The sequence below is a fragment of the Lutjanus erythropterus genome, chromosome 18, assembly GCF_056507025.1.
Source record: "Lutjanus erythropterus isolate fLutEry1 chromosome 18, fLutEry1.hap2, whole genome shotgun sequence".
NCBI lineage: Eukaryota > Metazoa > Chordata > Actinopteri > Lutjaniformes > Lutjanidae > Lutjanus > Lutjanus erythropterus.
Window position 1 is genome coordinate 32,862,734 of NC_139334.1, and position 27,499 is coordinate 32,890,232.

Here is a 27,499-nt window from a genome sequence, read left to right on the forward strand (position 1 = left end):
TTTAAGTTGTGGAAAGTGGATGTATCAGCATATATACACAATACTTGTTAAATATTCTACAAATTATTGTTGGGTTTGGTCTTTTCATTTGTTGCCAAAAAATCCTTTAAGCCTTTCTGGAGTCGACAGACAACATTTGGATCGCAGGGCACTAATGCTGTCCACACTAATAACAATGAAACATACCTACTTGTGTGGAATCTGAACCTTTTTACATCCAGACGGTCCTCTGTCCCCAATCACACCACATGTTCATATGTCAGTTATTGTCTTCAGAAACAATGGTAATCACTCTATTGTTCTCCACACACTGAATGTAGGCTGGGCTAACTGGGGGGGTGATTAGGACTTGGTAGGGGTTTATGGGAAAGTGGGTTACAGAGGAGGAGGAGACCAGGATGGAAGAGCTGTGAGGAATATTAAAGGAAAGCCACTCAGAGGCAGTTGGTAAACCAGTCAGTCAGAGAACCAGTCAGCTGTTAAATCTGTCAGTCTGTAAGCTTATTATTTTCTCTGACCTTTCAAAACATAGATTCTGAGCTGGGGCAGAAATTTGCAAAAAATTGCGATTTAAAGGACCAGTTTGTAAGATTTGCAGCAGGGGTGTCAAACTCATTTTGGTTCAGGGGCCACATACAGCTCAATTTGATCTCAAGTGGGCCGACCAGTGAAATTAAAGCATCATCTATCGATCGAGTAATCAGATAAGAAATATTATGTTCTGCGTTTTTTTCTATTACATTACTTTTGCTTTTTTAAGACCAATGGTAATATACAAAAGAGAAGATAAGACAGGTCTATTAAATGAACAACTATAAATTGCTAAAGTAAAAATACTCAGTAAAGTAACTTTATTTTTACTGTAGATTTACTTTTACTGTTTTTACTTTACTTTCTACTTTTTTTTCAAGTGCAAAGGTAAAAGTAAAGGTAGTAATGTCTGCAGAAACCACAAACAGAAGAGTGAACTAACTCTTTTAACTGAAGGAAAACAGCGCTGCAGAATCGTCCAAACAATTTAAGTGCATGGTGGCCAGTTTTCAGACATATAAAAACAACGGCAAACAAATTAAAATGCACACCGTCACACTGTTTAGATGGTATGCACACACACTTAAATGTGGCTCCAAGCTAAGGATCTACAGTAAAGAGTCTACTGCTGCCTCAATCTGTTAGTTTTTTTTGTGTTATTGTGTAACATTAGTGAATCAGAGTCTGGTGTCTTTGGAGAGAATGATATCTGGCAATTGTTTTTGTTTTCTTTTTTGGGTAGGACTTTTTTTTAAGTTGCTAAAACACATATCCCTTGAATGAATTGATGCATTCAAATGAATTGAACTATCCCTTGAATGTGAACACCATTATAGGATTGTGTTGAATTACTTGATGACTGGGAGTAAAAATATAAAAGGCGTGTTCATTGCTAATAATTTGCAGTTGAGGCATTAGAAATAATTAAAAAACAGTTGAGATGACTGAGCTGAGCTGAGAAAGGTTGAAACCTGAAACGTGAAAGAGTTTAAAATGTCAATTGAAGTGAAAGCATTTAAATGAACTCTTGGTTAAAGAATTCAGTCGTCTTGGCTTCATTTCAGTGAGAAAAACAGCTTGCCAAGCAAAAAACAGTCTTGTTCCTAGCCTCTTTATGTTTAGAATAGTTTCCGTTAGAGGTGAATTGAGCTCCGATATCGAACTGACGTCATGATGTCATAGCCAGACAGAGTTACACACCCCCTGTTCACATGCAAATCAGTCTGGCACAGGCTGACGTGTGTTAATGTGGGCATAAATCCGTCTCCAGCACAATAGTTACCCTGCACTTGGGATGTGTGTTTGTATGTGTGTGTAATGATCTTTGTCCTAAATAGCCACGAATAATGTTGATTTGTGTGTGTATGTGTGTGTGCGTGTGTGTGTGTGTGTGTGTGTGTCTCCGTGTCTCCATAGTGACCCCAGCCCGACCCATCAGAGGTTGAACAAGAATGTGAACAATGACGTCTCGCTTCGCCTTCACAACCTGACTGTTCTCACCAGGCACATCAGGACATACTACCAGGTAAACACACAAACACACACACACTCGCAGACCCAACATTTAGGGGTCAAACTGTACTACAGTGTCCAAGCAGTCCACATTGTCCCCACTGAAGTCTTTCTTTTTCACCCATGCAAAAACAGTCTTAACCGAGCAGGATGAGATCATTACCCGTAGATCAGTTGCTCCACATTGTGGCATTTGGAGATCATACTTATAATATTTTTACCAATATTACTGAACTGTTCCTTAGTTTGCATCTCTGTCTTTCTATTTAGGGATGCAGCTGTTATTGTAACATCAGCTGATTTACGCTCGCTGTGGGCTGCAAATGTGTTTTAGTATGTGTTTAGTTTGTCTCTGATCCATCATTATTGTTGTGTGTGTCTTCTGACATGTCAATTTCAGTTTGTATGTTACAAACATCTACAGACCCTGATGGCAAACTCACACAGCAACACATTCATATACATTCCTAAACCGCATCAGCATGTGCTTGTGTTTCACTTATGGGTATATTGATGACATTATACATCAGTATTGCTCAAACTTGAACTTTAGCTAGTTTACTGGCCTAACGACCAATAATCTGAAGTGATCAATACTAGCAGGACCTAACACAGTATGATCAGATCATTGGTAATACATTTTATGCAAATTTTCAGTGTGGGGCGATTTGTTATTTACTATTGTATAACATGAATATCTAATGCCACATGACTAGGCTTTTCACTTCTCTTGTTTTCTTTGATGTTTGAGTAAATTCACATAGGTGAGTTTGCAGTTGGGTTTTCTGTAAAACACTAACAGTTTCCAAGAGGTTTCTCATAAAGGAAAACATAACTAAAACTTTAGCCCTAATCTGTTTGCACAGGAAGACATGACAAGATAAGCAACTTTCAGTGTCTCTAAAGACTTGTTACATGCTCTTCTGCTACAGGATTCACTAATTGCAGCTTCAACTGTTAAGGTTGTGTTCGGCTTGGATTCACAGAGGTTACAGTACAATGGATTCTAAAAGTGGCATGTTTTCACAGTGGGGGAACAAGCAGGCTATCCTTAGAAACTCCCTGCAGTATAAACCACTTCTCCATTCCTTTCATGCTCAGTGTATCATTTTACAGAATGTAGTATAATATAGTATAAATTAAATTGTTTTTCCCCCATGAAGTGAATGAACAGTTTTACAGACCACTTACTATGTGACATGCTTCTTCACATACCTCCTTGAAAAAGGGGGCCAGTTAACCTAGATCAAATTTCAAAAACTCAGGATAAGGTGTCAGTATACTTTGTGCAAGCACTTACGAGTGATTCTTCTTGCTGATGGCAAACGCAAGATGTTCCTGGCAACAAATTTGTTGATTAAATGCAAATTTTAATCTAGACTATTCGACTCATCGAACAGTAGGAAAACACTCAGAGGGCAGTTGAAACTTGGCCAAGAGGAGCTTCTGTCTGTTGGGGCTGCAGCAGCTGCATAACATCTTAGACGCAACAATGGAAAGCTGACACAGAGGGGTTCTCAAGTGGCCACCCTCCTACCTGGATATTTCTTGGATGTGTGCATGACGCCTCGGGAGGGCTCAACAGTGAGTTCTGGTGTCCCTGAAACACCCCCCTCTGTGTCATCCTGGCCGTTGCAGGGGCCTTGCATTTTCATCCAAAGCCACTGGCTGCTTCTCTCTGCTGCCTCCAACATGGCTTTCATGGCCCTGCGCTGGCTCTGGCCTCAGATCAGCAGGCCAGCAATCTGGTGGTAGATGTTGCCATGAAACGTCCACACCCCACGTCCACAGGTTGGACTTCAGTGTTCCAGCCTCGCTTCAGTGGTGTGGAGCTGCTTGTGGTTAGCTTATCCCCCTCGTGGATAAAGGTAACTGTTCTCAGGGGGCTGGATGCTGCTGGTGGCAGTACGTTTGATTTCCAGGTTGGAGGCAAGAACCTTTCGGATTTTCTATAAGCCAGAAAGGGTTTCCATATTGTATCAATGGTTTTTAGAGAGACCTAAATTTGTATCTTGTGTTCACATCCTTCAAATTAAGAGGGTGAAGCATATTTTCATTTCAAAATAAGATGCCAAGCCAGGAAAATAGTGAACGCAAAGGCCCTTTGCAGTAGAACAGGATGATTATCATTATACATTTAATAATTATCATTACTAAAGGTACATCTACCTTAAAAAATGAATTTAGGTGAAATATCACTTTGAACAATTGGCTGTAAAAGAAAGAACGAAATGGCTGGCAGTAGCTTCAACAGGTTACTGTTGGCTACTAGATAACTTGTGGGATATACACTGAGTTGTGTTGTACTGTCATACACATCAGATAGGTGAGAAATTAGATCTCAGTGCAGCTGTGTTTGTCCACGTTATAGTATTATATCCAATCACATAACACACATAGTGAGTGACAACTGCCTCAAGACCCTGGCAGACTTAGAGGCAGAGAGAGGAGTGACTTTTGCTCCAAGAAAGAAGAAAAGACACGTCGATAAAACTATGAGAAGTGCTTGTGTGTGTGTGTGTACTGTCTTTAGTTTGTGCATGTTAACTGATGTCTGGATGGCAGGTCAGGCCCTGATGTAATGCGGCCTAATCACAGCCATTGGTCAGAGACATAAATCCTCTGTGCAAGTGTGTGCATGAACACAACATGTCTTTTGTATAAATCAGAGATAAGGAGCTCAGATGCAGTTGATTTGGCTGAGCTGCAGTCATGTCCTGCTGACACACAGACTCACAGACACGAACACTTCCTCTAAGCTCTAACCCCACACAGTGATGGGAATGTAGGCTTTTTCTTGCCTGTAGTTGTTGGTGTTTTAATCTCTAGGAAGATAGTGATAGTCTTTCCCTGTTGTGTCTATTGGCCTGTTACGCATGTTTCACTAAGTTAAAGGGACAGTTCACCCCAAAATCTGTAGTACTGTTTATCCACCTAAACTTTTTTGGTGTGAGTTGCAGACTTTTTGCGATATTGGCTGTAGAGATGTTTACCTTCTCTCCAATATAATGGGACTAAGTAGCACTTGGTTTGTGGTGCTCAAACAACCTCTTTCCAAAATCATGACCCAGTTACTCAAGGTAATCCAGACCTTGTTGTGAGCAGTTTCATGTAGGAACTACTTTCTTCCTAGTTGAAAGAAAGGGTCAGGATAGATTATAAAGTCGTTTGGGAGATTTTAATGCAGAAAGAAGGTAGTTCCTACTTGGAACTGCCCCTAACATCTGGACTAGGTTAAGACAGAGGCCACAGAACCAACATTAATTTAATTTAATCAGTTTACCTGGATTAATCAAGTTGGCTTGGGTGTTGCTGTGAAAATATCCCATGTCATGTTTTATTTTCCATGTATATCTGTGATCCACCCATACAGGTGTTTTCACTTTTGTCTGGATAGATGTGTGACCTGCACTGTGAGAACATATACAGACTGTGATTGGTTGACTTACGTCTCTCTGACTGCTCTGTTAGTTTTGCTGCACCTGTCATGGCAGGATAAGTTGTGTAGCTCTGCCCAGCTCCTTCCTTCCTGAGCTGAGGTCTGTTCATTCAATCAATGTTTTACAAACTGCAAACTGAAACTCTGGCCTGTTGTCATGCCCGTTGTGTGTATGCTGGTGTCTGTACTGTTTACACTGTGGCACGGATGGTTTCCAAAGAATGAATCACTGTTGTGTATGCCATTTTTAGACAATTAGGGTTAATATCTAGCTCATCGCGTCATTTTCTTGCAGGTGGTTAGCAGGTGTCTGAACAGTGGGTTTACTGTGAATCACCATCCATCCACTCGCTTAACCACAGCTACATAACACAACTGTATCAATTCAGGTTTGTCAGTCAGATGTCATTAAGCTGATTTCATGTTGTCATGTGACCAGCAGTTACTACTGTAAGCAGACAAGCTGTCCACTCATGGTAATAGTAACTTTACTGCTACACTGTTCAAAAACACTGAGTAATGTCAAGAATGCCACTAATTTAATATCACTAAATCTGAGCTACATTTGATCTAAGTCACAGTTTAAAGGAGCAGTGTGTAGCCATTGTGCATGCAAAAATTAGTACTGCTGTTTAATATACAATCTATGGTTGAAGCGAGTTGTTGCCTGCCTGCCTATCCTCATTTACATTTTGCTTGATTTAACAGTTGTAAACATCTTTGCCTTCTACAAAATTAAGAATTATTTCTAATAACTCATAAACAGACACTTACTCATTCGTTGAAAAGTCAGAATTAATTTGAACTCTGAAATGGACAAATAAAACAGTTATTTGGTCCGGAGTGGAAATTTTCAAGGGGGACACAGCAGCTGTAGCAGTCATGTCGAGTGAAGTGAGTATTTCAACTTAACACATTTCCTCGATCTCTGATGACACATCGTGGTCATTTTAAGATGTATTGCAGTAAATATATCACAGATTTCTCCTTTAAATTGGTCAGATGAATCACATTTAGATATAATCCTTCAGTCCTACCGAAACAAAGATGGTCATTGTTTGGTTCATGGTGCTACAAAACAAAAAGTGCCTCGGATAACATGGAATATTCAGTGTAACATTAATCATGTGTCGCTCTCATGCAGGTCAGACACAAAGGCCACATCTGCTGCAGACTGTGTGTGTGTGTTTGTGTGTGTGCGTGTGCACTGTGCACTCTATGAAGTGGGTCATTCTGGGCAGTATGGGGTTAATCTGTCCATGATGGTTAATCTCTAACCACAGTCAAACATCGTGGCCTTGACACACACTCAACCACATCCACGTGCATGCACACACCTCATAGTGTAACCTTAAGTCAATGAGTTATGAGCCTTAGTGTAGGGCTTAGTTTAGGATCAGCTGTAAGAACAAAACACACACACACACGTACACACAGATATCCAGCTGTTCATATGGGGCTGGGTGTTGGCTTTCTCCTAATTAGGCGAGGTCTCAGCAGACATACAGGCTGGTCCAGTGAATCCTCTCTGTCTCCCCAGTGACAAAGCACTAACCGTTTGTGTGTGTGTGAGTGAGGGGAGGGGGTATTCATCACCTCCCTTCTGTTCCCTCTCTGTTCCCTCTGTATTAAGACACAGTACACAGGCAGTAACCTGATATCACAAGCTCTGAACTATTTACTCTTTTCACACTCTTCCTGGGTTTTCTGCCTAACTGGTCGGTGGTTGATTGTTAAGACAATTTTGACGTTTGCCATTTTTTTTGACACTTGACAGGCTAATGGTTAGACTGTTACTAAGAAAAACCTGAAAATTAAAGTGGTGGTTCTCAAATTTCAGTTTCAGTTCAGGGATCCCTCAGGGTTCTTGAGGGGTTTCTAGGGCTTTCCAAGCAAAAAGGTGAATCATTTATTTTCATTGCAGTTCCAACCACAAGTAACACAATGAGAGTGTGTTAACGTTATGGTCATGCATTTCATACAATAGTGTTTCCTCTGTCTTCATTTAGCAGTGATGCATCATCACAGCAAGGGACCCTGTAAACGTGTATAAACTTGGATAAGACCCAAACTGCAACAGATATGAAACAAAACTAGAATTATTGCCCAGAGTGCCACAGCTGCATTAAAAATACAAAGAAAACACCGTACGCTTTCAGCAAAAAAGCAAAAATCTTATCAGACATGAGGGTCCATGGTCTCATTTGTGTCGACATTGGGGTCCTCAACGTGAAAAAGTTTGCGAACCACTGGATTAATAGATAATAAAAATAACTGATACATGCAGCCTACGGATACATACTGTCTTTTTAACATGGTAACATTAAAGGGGAAATCAGAAGATATGTCTGCATACTAAGATGGCAATTAACTACTTTCATTGGTTGGTTTTAGTAAATATGTGTAAATATGATATAAAACAGAGGGAGGCAACAAATCCTGGAGAAGCTGGAACTAGAGAATATTTTTTTTTTCCAGCTCTAGTTCATACTGTTGTATACTCAGTTCTTTAGTTCAGCACTCAGCACAATCTGATACACAGTAGTTTAAAGTGCATGAGAATTAATGTCTTGTCACAGTTGCCTAATTGCGATCATTTGAGCTGACTGCAATCATTCTGCGTAATTGTAAGAATGCTTGCCTTTCACCTGGACAGAAACAGCTGGATGAACAGAATTGTCATATTTCCATCGCTATTTTCATGTCGTTTTCAACCATTTGAAGTTTAGCTGGTGCTCTTTTAATCTGCCACCAACTGTTTATCTTGAGGTATCAAGATCATGAATTTGCATTTTCTTCCACAGATTTTCTGTGAATTTGTTTAAATTTAGCCCTACATTGTTGTGGATGATAAGGATCTGGCTTCTTTTGGCCATAGTACATTGTTTATCTTGATTATTGATGCCTGTATATTTCAGTATTAGGCTGTGTATATTTAAGTCATTATTTTCTGCCCTGGGCAATTTATGTTTGTAAGGAAAGCTATTAAATCAGTAATTGCAAATGTTTGACAGTTATAATAGTTTTTATAGTATATATTGTCAACTAGCATTTCATAATAATGACTGCCTTAGTCATTTCACATAATAGCACAAGTCACAGCGTGTTAATCTGTTGGAGTAAGCTTCACTTTTCCAGTGAAACAGATTTTCATGTCAGGGATAGGAGGGGTATAGAAGTTGAGACAGACAGAGCTACACCAACAGGACCGAATGACAAAGAATTAAATTGTTGGAACAGGGATGCTTTATCCATTGGTTGGTCAGATCACAAGTATTTACAGTCTGCAAATGGCAGGCAATACAAGCGTGCTCTTTTATCACCTCAAAATGAAACATGCATGAGTATGGGGAGTTTTTAAGAATGTACTCCAGTTCTGACACAAGTAGCTCAATTGTTGGTGCAAAAAAAAAAATCATCACATTGCAGAAATTAGTGTGTCAGTCAGTGAGTAGCTGATAGGAAGTGTCTGTAAAACTATGACAGTGTGTGATGCTGACAGCTTGAGCATTTAGCAGTGTGAAGCTCTGGCTCATGTGAAAGAGATTTGATTGTTGTGTAGTAACTTAAGCAGAACTCTTTTTCTCGCCCCTCTCCACTCTCACTTTACCCCTCCTTGGTTACCGTGGGAACTGCAGAACAAAGCCCTGAACCTACATGGGATGTTTTGAACTGCATATCCTCTGGCCTACTTCGTACACACACACACACACACACACACACACCCCGGCCGGATGGATTGTAATTTTCAGTCTGTGTGTGTTATGTGTGTGTGGGCATGCACATTGACCCTGGTCAAACTTGTCGACAGTGTTATATTGCCCTAACAGGAATCACTTGTGTGTGTGTGTGTGTGTGTGTTGGAGGGTTGAGGCCTGACCATGACGTTATTAGAGTGTTTGATTTTTCCCTAACTTGAGCTACTGTGTGTGACTGTGTGTATGTGGTCATCTCCAGCTCTTTAGCTGGTAGAGGGGAACGACTGTGGGCTCAGAAACAGTGCTAATGTTCTCTGTGTCAATAGAAGAAACACAAAGAGAAGAAAGGACAGAAGAGGAGTAACTATGGAGGAAGGAATGAGCCTTCACTTGTCCCCCTGTTTCGGTTAGCCACCCTTTGAAAACCCCACTCTCCACCCTCTGAAAAAAAAATTTGATAAACTAGTCTTTAAGGAACAAATTAGCAAATTTTTATTTTGAAGACACCAGCAGGTCTTGTAACAGTTTACAGGAGTCTTTCACAAAGTCCTGTGCTACATGTCATCTGTTGTGAAATGAGATTCAACCAAAATTTTGCTGTTTTGACTTCTGCAAAGAAAGTTATAATTTTGGTCCTTTTTGTCTGTCAGTCAGTAGAATGTCTCAAGACATCAGATTTCAGATAAAAGAGATGGAACATTAGGAATAAAGGCCTTGCTTTTATTTTAGCTTTGCATATAATGACACTGTGGGACTGTTTATAGGAGTATTTGTAAAAATGGGTTAGGTTTTTCCTCATAACTTCAAAACTGTGAGGCACAGAAACATACATTTTCTCTTCCTACAAATTTCATCCAGACTTAATATCCTCATTTGTCGTCTGTCCTGATGAATAGTTATGTATTTGTTATTTTGATATTTCATGCATTTTCCTGCAACTGTGTCTTGTAGGCTTGGTCAGAGCAGAAGGGTTGAGTTAGGCTGACTCACCAGATGTAGACTGTTGAAATAAGCCTGCCATTGGCTGCCTATTTCAGGTCAGCATTCTCCTCCCCATCCGTAGTCTGTGTGTTCAAAATCTCTGCCACTATGTGAAACAACTTGCGCCAAAATAAGTTCTTCCCGACACTATTTTGTTGGAGCACTGCCGCTGCATCCTGGACTTTGTACCGCCCAAGATGACTGTGAATGGTTTAAAGAAATACAGACCAGCTGGAGCATTTTACCCCTAGAGCAGAATAATCATCTGTAGAGCCACATGTTTCTCCTGCATTGATATTGCGCTGTGGAAACTGGTTTGGCTATGCGAGACTACGTGATTAACATGTTTGTCTTTGATACTTGAGAATAGTCATTCTTTTACTTTTAGTTACCTTAATGCCTTCAACACATTGTGCAAATGCAGGCGATTTTAGATAACAAGTACAGTGATCACGTAAAAATGTGATAGTAGTAGCACTATGGCAGTAAGTGTAAATAAATGGCTGTAAGTTTGATCCACATACAATTTTGCCCCTTCATATTCCCAGTAAAATCAGCATTATTTTCCATGATTGTCATCTCTATCTTTGGACCTTAGTCAATTTATTTATGTACTGCAGTGAAGTATTTTTTTATTCTTCTCCTGTCCCTTTTAGGTTGTATTCAGATCACATTAGGTGTTCCGGTGATTAGTGCAGGGTTATACTGTGCTGTGGAGGGGTGTGGGTGTCTTTATTTGCATTGAGAACATAACCAAACAACCACCACTACGTTGTTTCTCTTTCTTTTTGTCAAACAAACATGTAGACACAAACCAAAGGAAGCTTTTCGATGTTGCTATTTAAATATAAAGCTATAAAGCTATAAACCAAGTGAGGACACAACTAGGAGAATATCATCCATTTGGCCATGAAGATTGCCTGGTTTTAGCAATATTCCAGGCTGACTGTGGAACAGTCTTGTCAGCGACTCGGGTCGAGTTTCTCCAAAAGTTGACTCAACTTTTCGGCATCCCCTGTGGTTCCCACCGCTGCAGCCTACCCCCACTCTGCCCCCTTTCAAACGAATGAGATGACTGGCATTTTCATTGCAACGCCTGATTTGGTCTGAATACAGCCTTAGACCACGGGGTCACCAGTTTGCCCAACAGTGGTGAGATTTTGAGACTTTTTGGGCAGAGAGCCTGGATGGATCAGGACACATTCCTGGTGTTGGCCTGTAAAACCCACTGAGATATTTTATCTGACATTTGGCTGTCTAAATCAATGTGACTAGATCTAACTAAAAGGAAACCAGCACAAAACTTCTTAGGAGGAGAGGAGAGGGATCAGTTTGTATTTTTTAAGTGGTGAGAAAGATGTGGACCTCTGAAACTAGCAGCTTAGTTAAAGTCAGTTCTGCTGTTAGCTGCCACCATTATATTGATCTGGGATTAGAAATGTGAGCCCAGTGTGTTAGTGGGCCATGGATTTAGGCCCTGTGTGTCTGTGTGTGTCTAAATGGGTCATGTAACAGGCTTTATTGATCCCTTGTCAGTTTTAAGTGTTAGATCCTGCTGGTGATGTTGCTGCAGGAGAATATCTATAGATCAGAGCTGGCACTACTATACACACACTCACACACACAGCAAAAGTCAGAAACAGAGTGCATTTTGATTAGACATTCACCTCACTCACTCTGACTTGGGATTTAATGTGTGAATGCTGACACATTGCTTGCACAAAAATAATACACCATAATTCTAGTATATATAATGCAGATGCAGGTGGTATTAGCCAGAGAGCAGAGTGTAAGTCTATCTGTCTCATCTATAATAAAAAACCAGCTTGTTAGCACTGACCTTAGCCATGGTATAATTCCCTGTCACAGTCCTGTCTTAACAACTTTCTGGAGAGCAAGAATATCCATATGTTTGACCAATAACACTGACCCCTCATATCTGATTAGAAAGTTTATTAAAAGCTAAATTTATAGAGGCTATTAGTTTCACTGCAACTCCTGTCATACATTATTATGGAGCTGAGGGTGACATCATATTCTAAGATTGAAGATGATCTTTTGGGGAGACACGTTCTTCATCTCTTCCACGTTTTTGTCCCTTATGAGTGCTCTCTACCACTATTAAGTGCAAACAAATTTCCTGTGCATTCAGCAGCCTTGTGGTCAGTTCCTGAGTGATATGTTATTCCCTGGGGGGGGGGGGGGGGGGCATCTTTATAACAGCACCTACAGCATCTGTTTTCACACTGCGCTCACACTATGTAGCGTCTGCTGACAAAGTTGCCAAAACCACACAAACGCTCTGTCTGGACTAACTTTAAACCATTGAGTCTAAATTTGTACAGTGTGTGATTTGTAGGCTGAGTCAAAACAACAAAGGAAGATGGACTCATAAAGGAACCATACAAACATTTTTGCATGCTTTCATATCGTGTTGCAAGAATCAACCCTTAAAGATGACAAAGTATAAAGCTTATTTATACTTCTTCTTATATTTATGCATTGAAAGGTGCATGTGTTGTTGCCCTTTTTATCTGATGGCACAAACCTACAAACAGAATGATAAATTATTCATTTTACAACACTGACTGATTATTCAACCATGAAAAATTAAAGCAGTAATCAAACAGTATTGTACTCTCACAGCCTGTTGTTTGAGCACAGACAATTTTTAGACACAAGAGTGTTACAAAATTTTACATCTTCATATTTCGTCTGTTATAATTCTCATGTTTGCAAGTTTTTATGCTAAGCATTAAGTTATCATGTCCTGATGATAGATGACCTAAAGCGAATAAACCATTCTTCATATAACAATATAGATTTTTCTCTGGTGCCACACATGACATTTTTTGCCCCACTAATGCTAATAATCTAAGAAAAGCAAAACTGTTTAATTCTATTTTCGTTCATTTTTATTGTCTTTATTCTCAGAAAAGGCAATTTAACTCATCCTAACAGGCTGTGACGTTGTGTTCCCTGCGAAAGATTTTTCTGATGAGAAACAAGCCAGGCTTTTTGGCTAGTTGAGGAAACTGGCAACACACACCGCAGTGCACTATGTCTGTAGAGATGTCAGATTCTATCCAATTAAAACTATTTATTACATCCATCCTAAATTTTCACTGCTATTATGTTTTTTCATAGTCCTTCTTTTGTGTTTTTGGTTCTTCTTCTTCTTGTTGTTCTTTAATGTTGTGTTGGAGAAGGCTCACAGTGTGGGAATAACGTTGAACCCTGACAGCTCATGCAAAATTTCATCTCACATTCTTTTTGAGACTTAACTGTATTTAGTCTTTAGTTAATGAGTGTCGTTAGGGCTATGAGATATGAAAATATTATATCAGTATTGTGATGTGAGACTCGATATCATCTTAGATTTTGGTTTTATTGTGAAATGGCATAAGTGTTGTCATCCCTTGGTTTTAAAGGGAGCATTACAGTGAAGTGATGTAATTTTCTGAACTTATCAGACTCTGGACAGGTATTTGATTTTGTCCATATCTCCCAGCCATACTTTATACGCTGTTGGGTCAATTAATCTACAGCAATGCATCCTATTCTATAAGATCATCACTATTTGAGAAGTTTATATTGAGATATATATTGTATAATGTGGCATAGCCTAAAAATATCGAGATGTTATTTATGAGTCATGTCACCTAGCACTAATTGTTGTTGACCTCATGTGCAGTGTGTCTTGACGAAACAAACAAAAACTTGCTGGCAAACCTTCCAGACTAACGGTGTGTTACAGCTGAATTCCTGCTGTGCCTTAAAGACATCTGGTAGCCAGCTCCCATGTTTTATTCACACGGTACAGTGTGTTTGTGTGTTTGTGTGTTTGTGTGTGTGTGTGTGTGTGTTTGTGTGTGTGTGTGTGTGTGTGTGTGTGTGTGTGTGTGTGTGTGTAAGACAGAGAGACTGGTGGGTCTCTCGTTACCTCCTAGTGTATAGGCCAGTGTAACAGTATCTGCAGGTATTGCAGTACCTCAAAGCTGCCCGTGCAGCTCAGCTGGAACCGTACTGTAAGCTGATAGTGCGTTTATTTGCCTGGTTAGCAGATGACATTCTACACCAGAGCCCTATATCTCATTAAGTTGTGACAGTGACCAAATACTTGAAATACATGAGAAATGTGACTGGGATTTTCCAGTCCATGCCTGCTTTGGAAACAGCTCACATGTGAATTTTGATATCTTTATCTATTGTGAGAAGGTGTGTGTGAGGCTGTGTGCAGGTGTGTGCTATGTTTTTGAGTTTTATTCCAGCCAGCCCTTCCCTGCTGACAGTCACTTCCCTCATCTCAGAACACCCAGAACACACACACACACACGCACGCACGCACGCACGCACGCACGCACGCACGCACGCACGCACGCACGCACGCACACGCGCACACACACACACACACACACACACACACACACACACACACACACACTCCCATTAGAACATTTCCCTTCTCCTCAGGTCATCAGCATGTCTCCTCCCATGTGTCCCCTCTCTAAATCAAATGTCTTCCTATGTGACCTTATTCTCCTGTCATATTTCCTCATCTAAAAAAACAACTTGCTTTGGCAGACAAATTAAATGTTTTGATAAAGACACTGCACCTCTGCCTGTCTCCCCGCAGTGCTTTCTGTGACAGCATTTGATGTATTCAGGTTAATAAGAAAATGTTGAAAGTATCTCATATTTTCTCAGCCTGTCTGTGTTTTGGGAGACAGGAGAGGATATTCTGGAATGGAAAGCATGCCCTCCTAGTGGGCTGTTTCTTTCCTGATGCAGACACACACACACGCACACACACACACACACACACACACGCACACACACACACACACACACACACACACACACACACACACACACACACACACTCTCTTTGTCGACAGCAGGGTGTTTCCTGTTGGCTGCTTGCCTGTGCACACATGCAAACATGTAGGCACACAAGTCTGGGTCAGTAGGTGGCTGGACTTTGATTTATTTCTACAAAATGTGTTTTAGTCGAAGCTGAGCAGCTCTGGTGAAAACAAGAACTGCTGTGCTTCCTCAACACCACAGTAAACACACTGCTGTGAGAGAAGCAACTACTAGTTAAAATACTCAACATATTTTTGTCTTCTTCTCTGCTCAGTGTTATGATGGTGATAAGATTCACTGTACTTTACAGAAGTCACTTGTCAGGTAAACAGCGGGCAAAGTCCTGACATCCTGTTTGTGTTTTTTCCTGATGGAGATTGAGTTTCTGCAGGTGGCATCAATCTTTATTTTATAGCCTACAGAAATCAAAATAGCTCCTGTGTGCTACACAAGTTCACACTTTCAATTTTAGAAACTTACATACAAATGTCAGAGTAAGTTTGGGGACCAGATTTCATGCAAAGTTTACAGGGTTCATGGAAAGTCTTGAAAGTTTAGAAAATGTTTAATTTTAAACATTGGTTTTCAAGGTTTGGAATATGTTTGAATTTGATTTTATCATTAGCTGGTGTTTTATCAAGTTTTATCAAGTATGGCATGACAATTTGCCCCTTGCACCCCTTGTGCTGTGGGGTATTTTTGGACCCCAGAGCACGATGAACGTTACTAAATTTAAAAAAAACACTCATAATTCAATCAAATTACTGCATGCAACAGAAGTCCCAGACTTGAATCAAACCAGCAGTGTTCTTCAAATTTAAGGGGTCCCAGTTGAAGATGACAAGGACCCACCTTAATGCTTCTGTTCTCCCCAGTTGGCTACTGACAGACAGTGTTTATCAATCTTGTGCACAGTCATAGTTATGACCATGGAATAGAAAATGTATTTGTTCTTGTTTTCTCTGACCCCGCCCCACCTCTTCTCTACTACAGGAGACCTTACAGCAGTTAATAGTCATGCCCCTTCCCAACATCCTCGGCATCGCCAAGGATCCACTATCAGGTAACACACTCCCACACATCGTACACTCAGTTACATATTTCCAGACCTCCTTGCAGGATGTTAATATGTGAGACATTGCAAAGAACTCACTCATAACCATACAGTGTATATGTACAGTATTTATGTAATTACATTCACCACAGTGAAGTCAACTTTGGGAGAATTGTTTTGGCAGTAGTGCACATGTTAAAAGTGTCAATATTGTCTTTGCAAATTTAAAAACTGTGCTGTTGCTGTTAAATTGACTATCAATAGAGAGTCTGTAGTCAGGAACGAAAGGTTAGCTGCAGCATGGTACACTGTAACACTGTCTGAGGTGTGAACCAGCCTCAGTCACCATCAACCTTAAGATCATTTCTTCAAACATTATGTTCAAAGACACACTTAAAGGCTGAAGGACTGTGTGTCCCTGTGATTTGTTTTGTGCAGCTAAGAGCATGGAGGATCTGAAGAGACTGTTGTTGCTGATACTAGGCTGTGCTGTCCAGGTAACACACATACTAACACACACACACACACACACACACACACACACACACACGCCCAAACACAGCAGCGTATTGTACCATCCAGTCTCACTTAGGAAGTGTATTTCTGTCTGTTTAGTTTTGCATGTCTGAGCACAGCCGTTCACTGTGCCTGCTGATAAGGTGCAGGGTGGGACTGGATGTGGGTCAAAATGGACATAGTCATGATTTATATACAGTAATAACCATCAGCATTATGGTGCTACTGTATATAATGTTTGGTTTTAGATGGTTGAGTGCAAAAATAACTTTGGGAGTATAGACAAAAACAACATTTTGAAAGGCATTCTTATGAAACCTGAATTTAATTTAATATCAGACAGACGTGGCGAGTTAAGAGTTAATTGGGTGAGGTGTAATTAAAGAGGAGGGGCAAGTCATGTGGGAGGTTGGGTGCAGGTGTGTTTGTTTGTTCAGTGCTTTGTTGTCTTTTATTTCCACCTCTCCCGTGGCTCTGAACCCACCTAACAGTTTTTTTTTTCATCTTGCCTTTTTCTTATCTTCCTTCGCCTGTGGCTGTTCTGTTTCTTCTCCTCTCCCTCCTTCCTAATTTCCCTCCCTTTCTTTCAGTCTTCCCTCCTTTTGTCTCCCTGCCTACCTGTACTGGTTCTACTGGTTCCAGGAAAAGAGGAAGGCCATGAGGGAGGGATGAATGGAAAGACAGAGGAAGGGAGGGGTGGATATAGCCACATGAAAATGTTGTTGATGCTGTACAAAATAATTCTCCACCCCAGTAGTGGTTGGACATGTTAGCGTCCATAGTTTCTGTCAGAAAGCATTCTGCTAGAATGATCTCTTTTAACCCAAACCATGAAGTCTTCTTAAGCCTAACCAAGTAGTTTTGTTGGCTAAATCTAACCAAACAGAGACAAAAAACTGACAACATGAATGAAAATGAAGATAATAAGTCAGTTAAGTCTAAAAGTGCTTCACACACAAGACAAAACCCAGTCACATGGCTGAAAGTCCAGTGTTTGACCCAGTCATATACCATGACCTGCTCGCCACACACACTTTGTTGTTCTTTATATCGTGTCGCCTGACTTCCTAAAGCCTTGTATGCCAGAAAGCCTTGAAGGCCAAGTTTTCCCAGGACAGCAGTGGTCAAATAACCCTTTGCCATTTACAGTGTTCATCAAACTAAATTCCCCATAGTCCTGTTTTGCTTGGCACAAAGAGAATCATTAACAACCATGATTTTATTCAAATGTGTTTCCTTTGTGTTTGTGTGTGTGTGTGTGTGTGTGTGTGTGTGTGTGTGTGTGTGTGTGTGTGTCAGTGTGAGCGTAAAGAGGAGATGATAGAGAAGATCAAGCTGCTGGACATCGAGACCCAAGCTGCCATCGTCTCTCACATCCAGGAGGTCAGTAGAGCACAATCGCTCTATGATAGAAATAAACCAGTAATATGTATGTTAATCACAAATTCAAATATTTGTTGTTCGTCAGCTTGACTAAAATCCTCACTGAAAATGATGAATACCAATGATATAAATTATAAAGAAGAAAACTGATGAAATAATTGACAGTTGACTTTTTCTTGGGCTATGGTTACCATATCTCACATTCTTCTTCGGCGGATGGAGTTATCTACTCTTACATCTTAAATCTTCTTCCTGTTCACTAGTCAACATAATGTGTTGGTAGATGTTACTGATTTGTTGATACTGGAGCAACACATTTCGGTTAATGTGTCATTCAGATACCACTATCAGATATGAGAAGAAACCCTTGTTACATTCAGTTATTGTTTCCTTCAAAGATAGTTTTGATTTTTTGAAGTGCGGTTGTATGAGTTACTTATCTAGTCATTGTATTACCTGCAGTAGATGGTGGTCAGCACAACTCAAGTTTGGAGAAGGAGCAGGAGTACCACCACTGTAGGAAGCTTAACAATGTACTACTGTGGACAGGGTCAACAACACGTTATAGCCTAAAAAATCTAAATCAGTTTAAGTGTACACTATACTTACAATATTTTCCACTGCTTTACCTTCAGTCAGACAGACTTTTCTGCCAGGAAACTGCTGTTATATAACCCAAATTTTGCTCTCTGCAAACTAACCAGACAGCCAGTTTAGCTGACAGAACACAGGAGATGCTGGTCTACTGCTGCCTCCATCTGTTAGTTTGTTTGTGTTATTGTGTGACTTTAGTGAACGCACAGAATACACAGTCACACAATGACCCAAACAAAACTAACAGATTGAGGCAGCAGTAGACTGCCGTCTACTGTACACTGACTATGGGTAAGTACCTCACTTCAAGAAATCAGAACTGTATCTTTAAGTCTGGTCAGTACAACCTCCTAGAAATGCCCGAAACCATGTGCAGTGTTTTATATCCATGCAGCATGAAAACATGTCTGACATCAGCTGACATTAAAGGACAATAACAGCTTGATCAGCAATAATCAATTTCAGAACTCTTGTCAGTTTCGATTTGTATATTCTGGACCCTTCATAATTTCAGACAGCTTGTTTATTTAGCCTTTTACTTCCCTTTATTTCTGGATAACTTGGATGATGACATTAGGCTAATGATGATGCCATTTTAGTTCAAAACAAACAAGATTTCCAGATGCATCAAACAAGTCAAGCAGATTTACAGTGGTAATAAGTATAAAAGAAATAACCGAAAAATGGCCCAGTAAAATGTTTTGAATTTGAAGCTACTTAAGCTAACCCTTGAAGGGAAATTTTAGAAAACATAAAAATTCTAGTGGTTAAGTAAACAGTTGTCCTACTTTATGCAAGGAGGAAGTCACTATGCTACATACAACCTCCCGTCTGCTTTATTTTGCCACATTACATTTTGTGTGTGTTTGTTTGTTGCAGGTGACTCATAACCAGCTTAATGTTCTGGACCTGTCCTGGCTGGAGGAGGGCTCAGAGATCACACATGAAGAACTGGAACCCATGTCCCGCAACATGGCTGTGTCGCTACGGCAACTGATTGACCAGAGAGACAAAGCCAGTGAGGTAATGTACACAGAACAACCACTGCCAGGCTGATATTAATATTTTATTAATATTATCCAGTAATATTCTCTATATATAAAATTCGTTTTTCAAAATCTCTAATAAAGATCAACCATTATTGTCTACTTCGTTTATGTTGGATATGTTGTAGTGAATTTGATTACATATCTACTGAAACACACTAATTGATACATTTATGTTTTGTGTGAAAATTGGTCCAATTTAAAGACATTAATAGTTTGCAGAAGTCTGCCTGTGACATTGTTTCAATGAGAAAACAAGACTTTAAGAATTCATTAAAAATGCCTCTGCCCTCCAGGTGATTGTGGATCTGACCCAGGAGAGGGACTATCTGTCTAGTCAGCAGTCCCCAGAAGGGTGCAGGAACCTGGGTTTGAGCAGCCCGGAGCGTGGGCAGAGCTCTGGAGGAGGTGTGGGAGTGAATAACAGCGGCTCAGCTGTGACTGTGCCTGGGCTGACCAAAGAGGAGAAGCAGCACCTGTCTGTGGAGCTTGCTGATACCAAGGCCAAGCTCCGCAGATACAGACAAGAACTGTGAGTCTGCTACAACTTAACCAAAACTGTGATGTTACACAAACTATCAGATCATTTCAAGCTGCTCTCATGTTTTTACATCAGCAGTGTAATTTTATGATTACTAATACAAAAGCTGCAGCTCACAGTGAAGACCACACACACAAATCTTCACGTGGCTAAAGCAGTAGCTCATTTCATATTGTTACGCATCAGAGTCCAAAAGGTCTGTAGAATGAGTTTAAGGCTGAACTGTGGTGACACAAGCAGCAGCCAGCTGGAAGTCATTGTACATCCAACACAGCTTATTACGCTGTCTAGTTCTGATAGATCTACAATGTAATTACATAGGGGCTCCATCTATTTGGAAGTAAACCGTGTGCTCCCACTTTACACACAGCAACTTGAAATCATGAAGACTTACAGTAAAACAAGTCTGCTGTGTGTTTCTCTAGTTCCATTACTGTTAGTTGTCAAACTCTTCAATTACTATCAACCTATCTAGAAATTAGCAGGGTGTGGGGCTGATTATACAGTACAACTGGAGGGATTGTAAATTTTTTATTGAAGCTGGACTGTTATTTGTGTGTGTGTTTTGTAGGGAGGAGAAGACGGAGCAGCTGATGGATTCAAAACATGAGGTGGAGCGTCTGGATCAGGAGTTACAGAGACTGAAACAAGAGGTCAGGACCAGCTTATAACCAGTAGTGTAAGATCTGTTTGATTAGAAGAAAATAATGGGAAATAATGGAGGAAAAGCAGATTGGACTGCATAGTTTCTGTCTAAGGCTGGAGATACCCTACACAATCTTTGTTTGGATTCTACACAGGGTTTTTCTCATTGCTTACTGGCAGTTTTCTGCTGTTAATTGTAGTAAAGATGGTTCATTCAAGTTATGTGAGTTTCTTAATACTGACTATCTTTTGAGTCTGAGTCTGATTAGATGTTTTTATTTTCATCTGCAACTCCCTGTCCTCAATGTATGGAAGTTTCCCTGTACTGGCAGGAAGGTTTGGACCAGGTTTGAACAGGCTCTCTTCGTGCCCAGCATGAACAAAGTGCTGAAGTTTGAATGTAGTTTTCATGTAACCACAGAATGAAAGTATTTTTTAGGGCCTTTCACACTGCAGCTGGCCCACGGCTAAGAGATTCTTAGACCTTCTTAGCACCAGGGAAAGGGAGTCCTGCTCTGGAGAAGGGTTAGCCTTGAGTTTGCAGGGTTATCCCTTAAAAATTGACCAAATATAGGCAGAAAGGTGTCAGTGTCAAACTTGGCCAAAGGCTGTTAAAGAGCAGCTATGTGTCATTCCAGATTATAAACATTACACTGTGTCCTAACTGAACATGAGCATCCGACTATGCAGTCACATCACAGAACATCAGATACTCTCTGCTTACACTGAATCTGTAAAATATACACTTCTGTCATGTGATCAAACCATGTATTTATTAGCTGTGCACTGTAGATCAGAAATTAGTACTTACTATGGTCCTATGTTCATACTTTTTTAAACAGAAAACATGTTTTATATTGTGATAATTATATCTTTCTTTACTGAAAATGACAGTAAAACCAACAGCAAGGAGGTTGTTATTTATGATGGTCACTCATCTTGATTAGCCAGCTTCTTGGCAGTTTCCCACCAATCATCTGTCACCTTATTTAGGTTTTTGTAGTTAAATGAGGAGGCATCGTACAAATTACTCCTTAACCGTTTTGCAGCGCTTTCAACACAGGAAAAATAGTACATCTAACAAAAGTTAAGCTGAAAACAGTGTGCCTCATCATGCTGTGCAGCACTGCGTTGCTTGTGGCCAGTTTGGACATTTCCATTGAAAATCATAAAAAAATTTGAGCATTCTCCTTAACTGATAGTTGAAAACACTAATAATCAGTTACTCATTCTTAATTAATAAGAAAATACACATTTTTTTTGTCATTCTCATTTTTTTCTCATTTTAACTTTAAATTTACTAATTCAACAAATGTCTCCACCAGACAAAACTGGTGCAAGGTGCAATTATTTTTAATCTGTTAAATTCTTAAAAGCAGTTAATCATTCATTGTCCATAACCGCTAATCCTTGAAGGGTCGTGGGGGGCTGGAGTCTATCCCAGCTGATATTGGGTGAGAGGTGGGGTTCACCCTGGACAAGTCGCCAGTTCATCACAGGGCTGACACATAGAGACAGACAACCACTCACTCCCACATTCACATCTATGGGCAATTTAGAATTACCAATTGCTTGCTTTTGGACTGTGGGAGGAAGCCAGTGTACCTGGAGAGAACATGCAGACACAGAAAGGTCCTGTCCCAGCACCCCAGCTGGCTGGGGGATTCGAACTCGGAACCTTTTTGCTGTGAGGCAGCAGTCCTAACCACTGCTCCACCATGCCACCCCCAGCAATACATCGGTTAATGATTAAACATTAACATCCTTAAAAATGATGCAATCAAACTGATTTATACTCTGACGCACACTCACATCACATTCAATCAGGGCACAGAGCTGTGAGTCATGCAGTGTGAATCTTATAGCCCTGGGCTAAGGTTAACCCTGAGTTAAGTTAAGTTAAGTTGAATGAGTTAACAGTGTGTGAAAAGGGGCCCAGGGTAATTTCTTAGTCCAGGGCTAAGCATACCCCTAAAAGCAAATCAATTCTGCTCACTTCACATGCTCAATCACACTGCTAGTGTGATTGTCACCAAGACAAACTGCTGAATGCTGTTTATTTATTTGCACATGCTGCCTCGATGGGTGACCTGCCTTTAGCACAATAAATTTAAATAATCCGAACATCAGAAATGGATTGTAGTTGTTACTGACCGATTTAATAATGACATCATTACACCTACAGTCTTGTTGATTGACTTGAAACACTCTTGCTCCTTATAGTAGCATTATAACACTATAATAGCTTGTTGACTAATAAGGGAATAAGGGACACACTAAACATTTACCTAAACATAAACATAAACCTAAGAGCTGAAATTGTTTTGTATTAGCTTTCAATTCAGCTGTATTGTCATTATATGATTTATTTAGGAAATCAACCCAACAGTGCAGATCAAAATCCTGAGACTACAGTTGTCATTTTTCTGTCATTAGAATTAGAGCTGTTAAATGGCAATCAATCTTGCAGTCATTAATGACCATAAAGCTCTGCACAGATGCTGAAGGCAGAAGGTAGATGTCAGTGTGTTTCCTGACCTTTCTTAATGGCTTTGTCCTTGTCTGTGTGTTCATGGTTCAGAACCAGTCGCTGTCTTGTGAGGCTCGTTCGGTCAGAGCATACCGGGACGAGGTCGACTCACTGAGGGAAAGAGCGGCCCGGGTTGACCGACTGGAGACTGAACTGACCAGATGTAAAGAGAAACTCAACGATGTTCACTTCTACAAAACCAGAGTGGAGGTACAAACACATCAGTCTGCACTTCACTATCATATTAAGGACTACTACCCTGTTACTACCACATAGTTCTACTTTGATTAATATATTTTGACATATTATTTTCCATGCCTGGTTTACTTACATGACACTTTCTGCAGGATCTTAAACTACATTTATACCTATCCATACTGAAACACATAGACAGAAGAGGCACACTATGAAGCCAGAGTGACTCAGCAGCTGGTCCTGGCAGTCCAGTGAGTGTGTGTTCAATGTGTGTGTATGTGGCGTCATTCAGGAGCTTCGCGAGGACAACTTGACTCTGATGGAGACAAAGGTGCTGTTGGAGGAGCAGCTGTCAGCCTCCAGGGGGCGCTGTGATAAACTGCACACACTGGAGAAGGACAACCTGTTACTACGAGCTAAAATACACGACCTGGAAATGGTAATACACTCTGCCACTATCAACAATTTCTAAGTCAAAATGTCATGTAGAGACTATTTTAAAAGCTTTTCCACATAATACTAGACATTTATAAGTTATATCACGTCTGTGGTTTTATCAGGTATCATATTTTATGAATGAGGGCTTACTGTATGTGTCAGAGGTTTTGTGTTGTTTTGTGTTTTTTTCATTGGTGGAAGAAGTACTCTAAAAATGTATTTAAGTAAAACCAGCAATACCATGGTGTAGAGATACTCTGTTACAAGTAAAAGCACAAAAATATTAGTATCAAAAATATACTTAAAGTACAAAAGTAAAAGTACTCGTTCTGCAGAATGACCCATTTCAGAATAGTTAATATTGTATTGAGTTATAATTATTAATGCATTAATATTTACATCATTTTAGTGTTGCACTTGGAAGTAAATGTAACCTGTTTAACAGCTAGATATCTTGTGAATTTCCATTCCAAGGGATCAGTAACAATTTTCTTTATCCACAATAATAAATCATAATATATTTGTTGGTTATATTTTGTTAGGATGTAAGTCGGACTGGAACTAACCATTATTTTCATTACTAATTGATCTGACAATTATTTCACGATTGATTGATTAATTGTTTCATCTAAAAAAATGTGAAAATGTTGCTTATCACAATTTTGCAGAGCCCAAAATGGCGTCTTCATATTGCTTTTTTTTTTTTCCAACTAACAGTCCAAAACCCAAAGACTCTAAATTTTCTGTCATTGAAAAAAAACAAAAGAAAAGCAGCAAATCCTCACATTTAAGAAGCTGGAGCAAATGTTTGACATTTTTGAAAATAGTTGGAAACTAATTTTCCTTAAATTGACTAATCAAGTAATCAGTGCGACTATAAAAAATAAATTACAATTACCTACACTACTTGAGTAAATGTACTTAGTTGCTATCAGCCACTGTTTACCCATTTTGTTCATTTCATATCAGCACAAAATATTGCCTGTTACTGTTTTTATACTGCTTGTGAAAATACTCGTCACTGTTAGGTTTGCTGATGTAGGTTTGTGTGTGTTGTGCAGGAGAGGGACAGTGAACGCAGGCGGCTGGAGGAGCTGGTGGAGGAGAATATGCTGCTGGAGATCGGACAGAAACAGAGTATGAATGAGTCAGCTCATCTCGGCTGGGAGCTGGAACAGCTGACCAAGAACCATGACAACACTAACACAGAGAGTAAGACACGTACTTTTGTTCTATGATATTGTTACGTCCTGTTACATTACTCTCTATATTTTGCTGAGCCCGAAGTATTTTTCTCTGCTGCAGCTCGTAAGTCGTTGGTCCATGAGCTGAACGAGTGTGTTTCCAGCCGGGTGTTAAAGCTAGAGAAGGAGAACCGGGAGCTGCAGTCCTCTATAGAGAGACTGAAAGAAGAGAACCACACCCTGCAGGAGAAGCAGCTCCACAGCCAGGAGCTGGACAGGGAGAACCAAAGCCTCAGCAAAAAGGTAGGCAGACTGAATGTGTCTAAGTCCCTGTCTATGAATAGTTACAGTTTTAAATGTTTAAGTTATATATTACTTTTTATACTTGTAGGTTACTAATAACTGCAGCATCTTTATTTTCTTTCGTTGTTTGTTTGTTTAGTTGGAGCGTCTTCAGGGTTTATTGGACCAGGAGAGGCTAACCAATCAGGACATGGAGTCTCTGGGCGAGGAAATATTGAAGGAAAAACAGAGTCTGGAGAGAGAATTGCACACTCTGAGAGCAGAGAAGGACAGACAGGTATGAAGAATATGAAATATTACATTATTAAGTATAGCTATAATTATACAGTGCTAGATATCATAGAAAGTGTAACTGACATGGTAAACATTCATTATAAGAGACTTGTTTGACGCCCTGTCCCACTCGTGCTCTCCAATCAGATCTCAGAGCTGGAGAGCGAGAAGCAGCACCTCTCTGACGCGGTGGCATCACTCCAGGAGCGCGCTCAGTCTAACAACGTGGCGCGGGTCCGCGAGGTGGAAGCCGAAAACCGCCTGCTGCACCAGAGCATCACCGACACCAGCTCCCGACTGGCCAGCTTAGAAACGCAACTCAAACAAGCCAGTGAGGAGGCAGAGAGGCTGAGGGAGAGGGCGGCGCGGTGTGAGGAGGTGGAGAGAGAGGCGGCGAGGTTGGAGAGGAACAGGGACGCCCTGAACAGAGAGGTCATAAACATAAACTATTTTATATATAGTTTATAGATTATATGTACAGTTAATTCATGTATTTTTTCTTAAAAGTTAACTCAGTTGATTAAAAATGTACTTCTTTATTTTGCCTCCAGGTGGAGTCTCTGCGAGCATGCAGCGAGCGGTCGGAGGCATTAGAAAAGCAGATGTCGTCCATGGAGCAGGAGGTGCACAGGCTGAAGCGGGAGGCAGAGGAGGCCCAGCGGGAGGCGCAGCGACTGGCGAGGCACGAGGCGGAGAGCAGCCTGCTATCTAAGGAGAACCTGGAACTGCGTTGCTCCTTGGAAAACCTGCGCTCCTCATCCGCCCGCCTGGCCACCCTGCAGGAGGAGCATCAGGAGGCACAGAAGGAGACACAGGAGCTGCAGAGGAGGCTGGAGGAGGCCAGAGAGGAGGTGCAAGGAGAGAGGAAGAGGGTGGAGAGGCTGGAGCTGAATGTGGCAGCTTTGAACCAGGAGAAGCACCGCTTAGAGGAGGAAGTCCAGAGGAGCAAAGAGGAAAAGGAAGAGGTGGAGAGGGAGAGGCAGGAGACGCAGGCCAAGGAAGAAGAAGTGAGAAGGGAAGTGGAAGAACTGAAAGAGGAGCGGAGAAGGAGAGAGGAAGTTGACAAGGAGAGGAGGAAGCTCCAGTTGGATCTGGAGCAGTCAGAGAAGGGGAGGAAGCACCTGGAGAAGGAAAGCTGGAGGATGAGGACACTGCTTGAGGGCAAAGAGACAGAGCTGGAAGAAAAAGGCAGACGATTGGCTACAGTGCAGAAAGAGGGCGCTGCTCTGAGTAAAGAGGTGGAGAGGCTGAAGGAGGTGGCAGTCAAAGCCAAGGAGCTGGAGAGGGAGAACAAGGAGCTGCAAAAACAGGCAACTATTGACAAGAGGACTCTGGCTACTCTGAGAGAGGTGAGAAGGAAAAGCCTCAAGACTTGTCACACAAAAACATCTTTAGAAATTATTCTTTATATCCTACATGAGGAAGATTTTCATGGAGCGAACATGTTCATTTTATATCATGTCTAAATGAAGAACAGACTTAAAATAATTTTCTGCTCGTCAGGATGAAAGAGCTGAAACAATATTTAGGTTAAAGGGATACTTCAGATTTTTTTTAGGTGAGGTTGTTTGAGGTATTTATCCATAGTAAGTGTAGGAGAAGTAGCAGCACAGAAGCTAATCAGTGTACTGCTGTGGACAGGGTCAGCAGAAAAACATATTTTAGCTACTGTAAAAATAAATATCAGTATAAATGTATGTTATATTTAGTATATTTTTAACACTTCACCTTGCTATGAGACTGCTCTTCATCCGATGGGACTCCGCTGTT

The 27,499-nt window shown here is 40.6% G+C and overlaps 1 protein-coding gene across 1 annotated transcript in view; it reads left to right on the forward strand.

Moving 5' to 3' along the window:
• Nucleotides 1–27,499, forward strand: part of ccdc88c (coiled-coil and HOOK domain protein 88C) — a 58,788-nt gene that overhangs the window by 7,818 nt on the left and 23,471 nt on the right. Inside the window, exons 3-16 of the mRNA XM_084742201.1 lie at nt 1,948–2,056; nt 16,021–16,090; nt 16,520–16,578; nt 17,897–17,980; nt 19,454–19,597; nt 19,917–20,152; nt 20,733–20,814; nt 23,388–23,546; nt 23,824–23,970; nt 25,031–25,181; nt 25,275–25,456; nt 25,596–25,733; nt 25,877–26,161; nt 26,281–27,078. Coding sequence (XP_084598327.1) covers nt 1,948–2,056; nt 16,021–16,090; nt 16,520–16,578; nt 17,897–17,980; nt 19,454–19,597; nt 19,917–20,152; nt 20,733–20,814; nt 23,388–23,546; nt 23,824–23,970; nt 25,031–25,181; nt 25,275–25,456; nt 25,596–25,733; nt 25,877–26,161; nt 26,281–27,078 — 2,644 coding nt within the window. The remainder of the gene's footprint in view (nt 1–1,947; nt 2,057–16,020; nt 16,091–16,519; nt 16,579–17,896; nt 17,981–19,453; nt 19,598–19,916; nt 20,153–20,732; nt 20,815–23,387; nt 23,547–23,823; nt 23,971–25,030; nt 25,182–25,274; nt 25,457–25,595; nt 25,734–25,876; nt 26,162–26,280; nt 27,079–27,499) is intronic.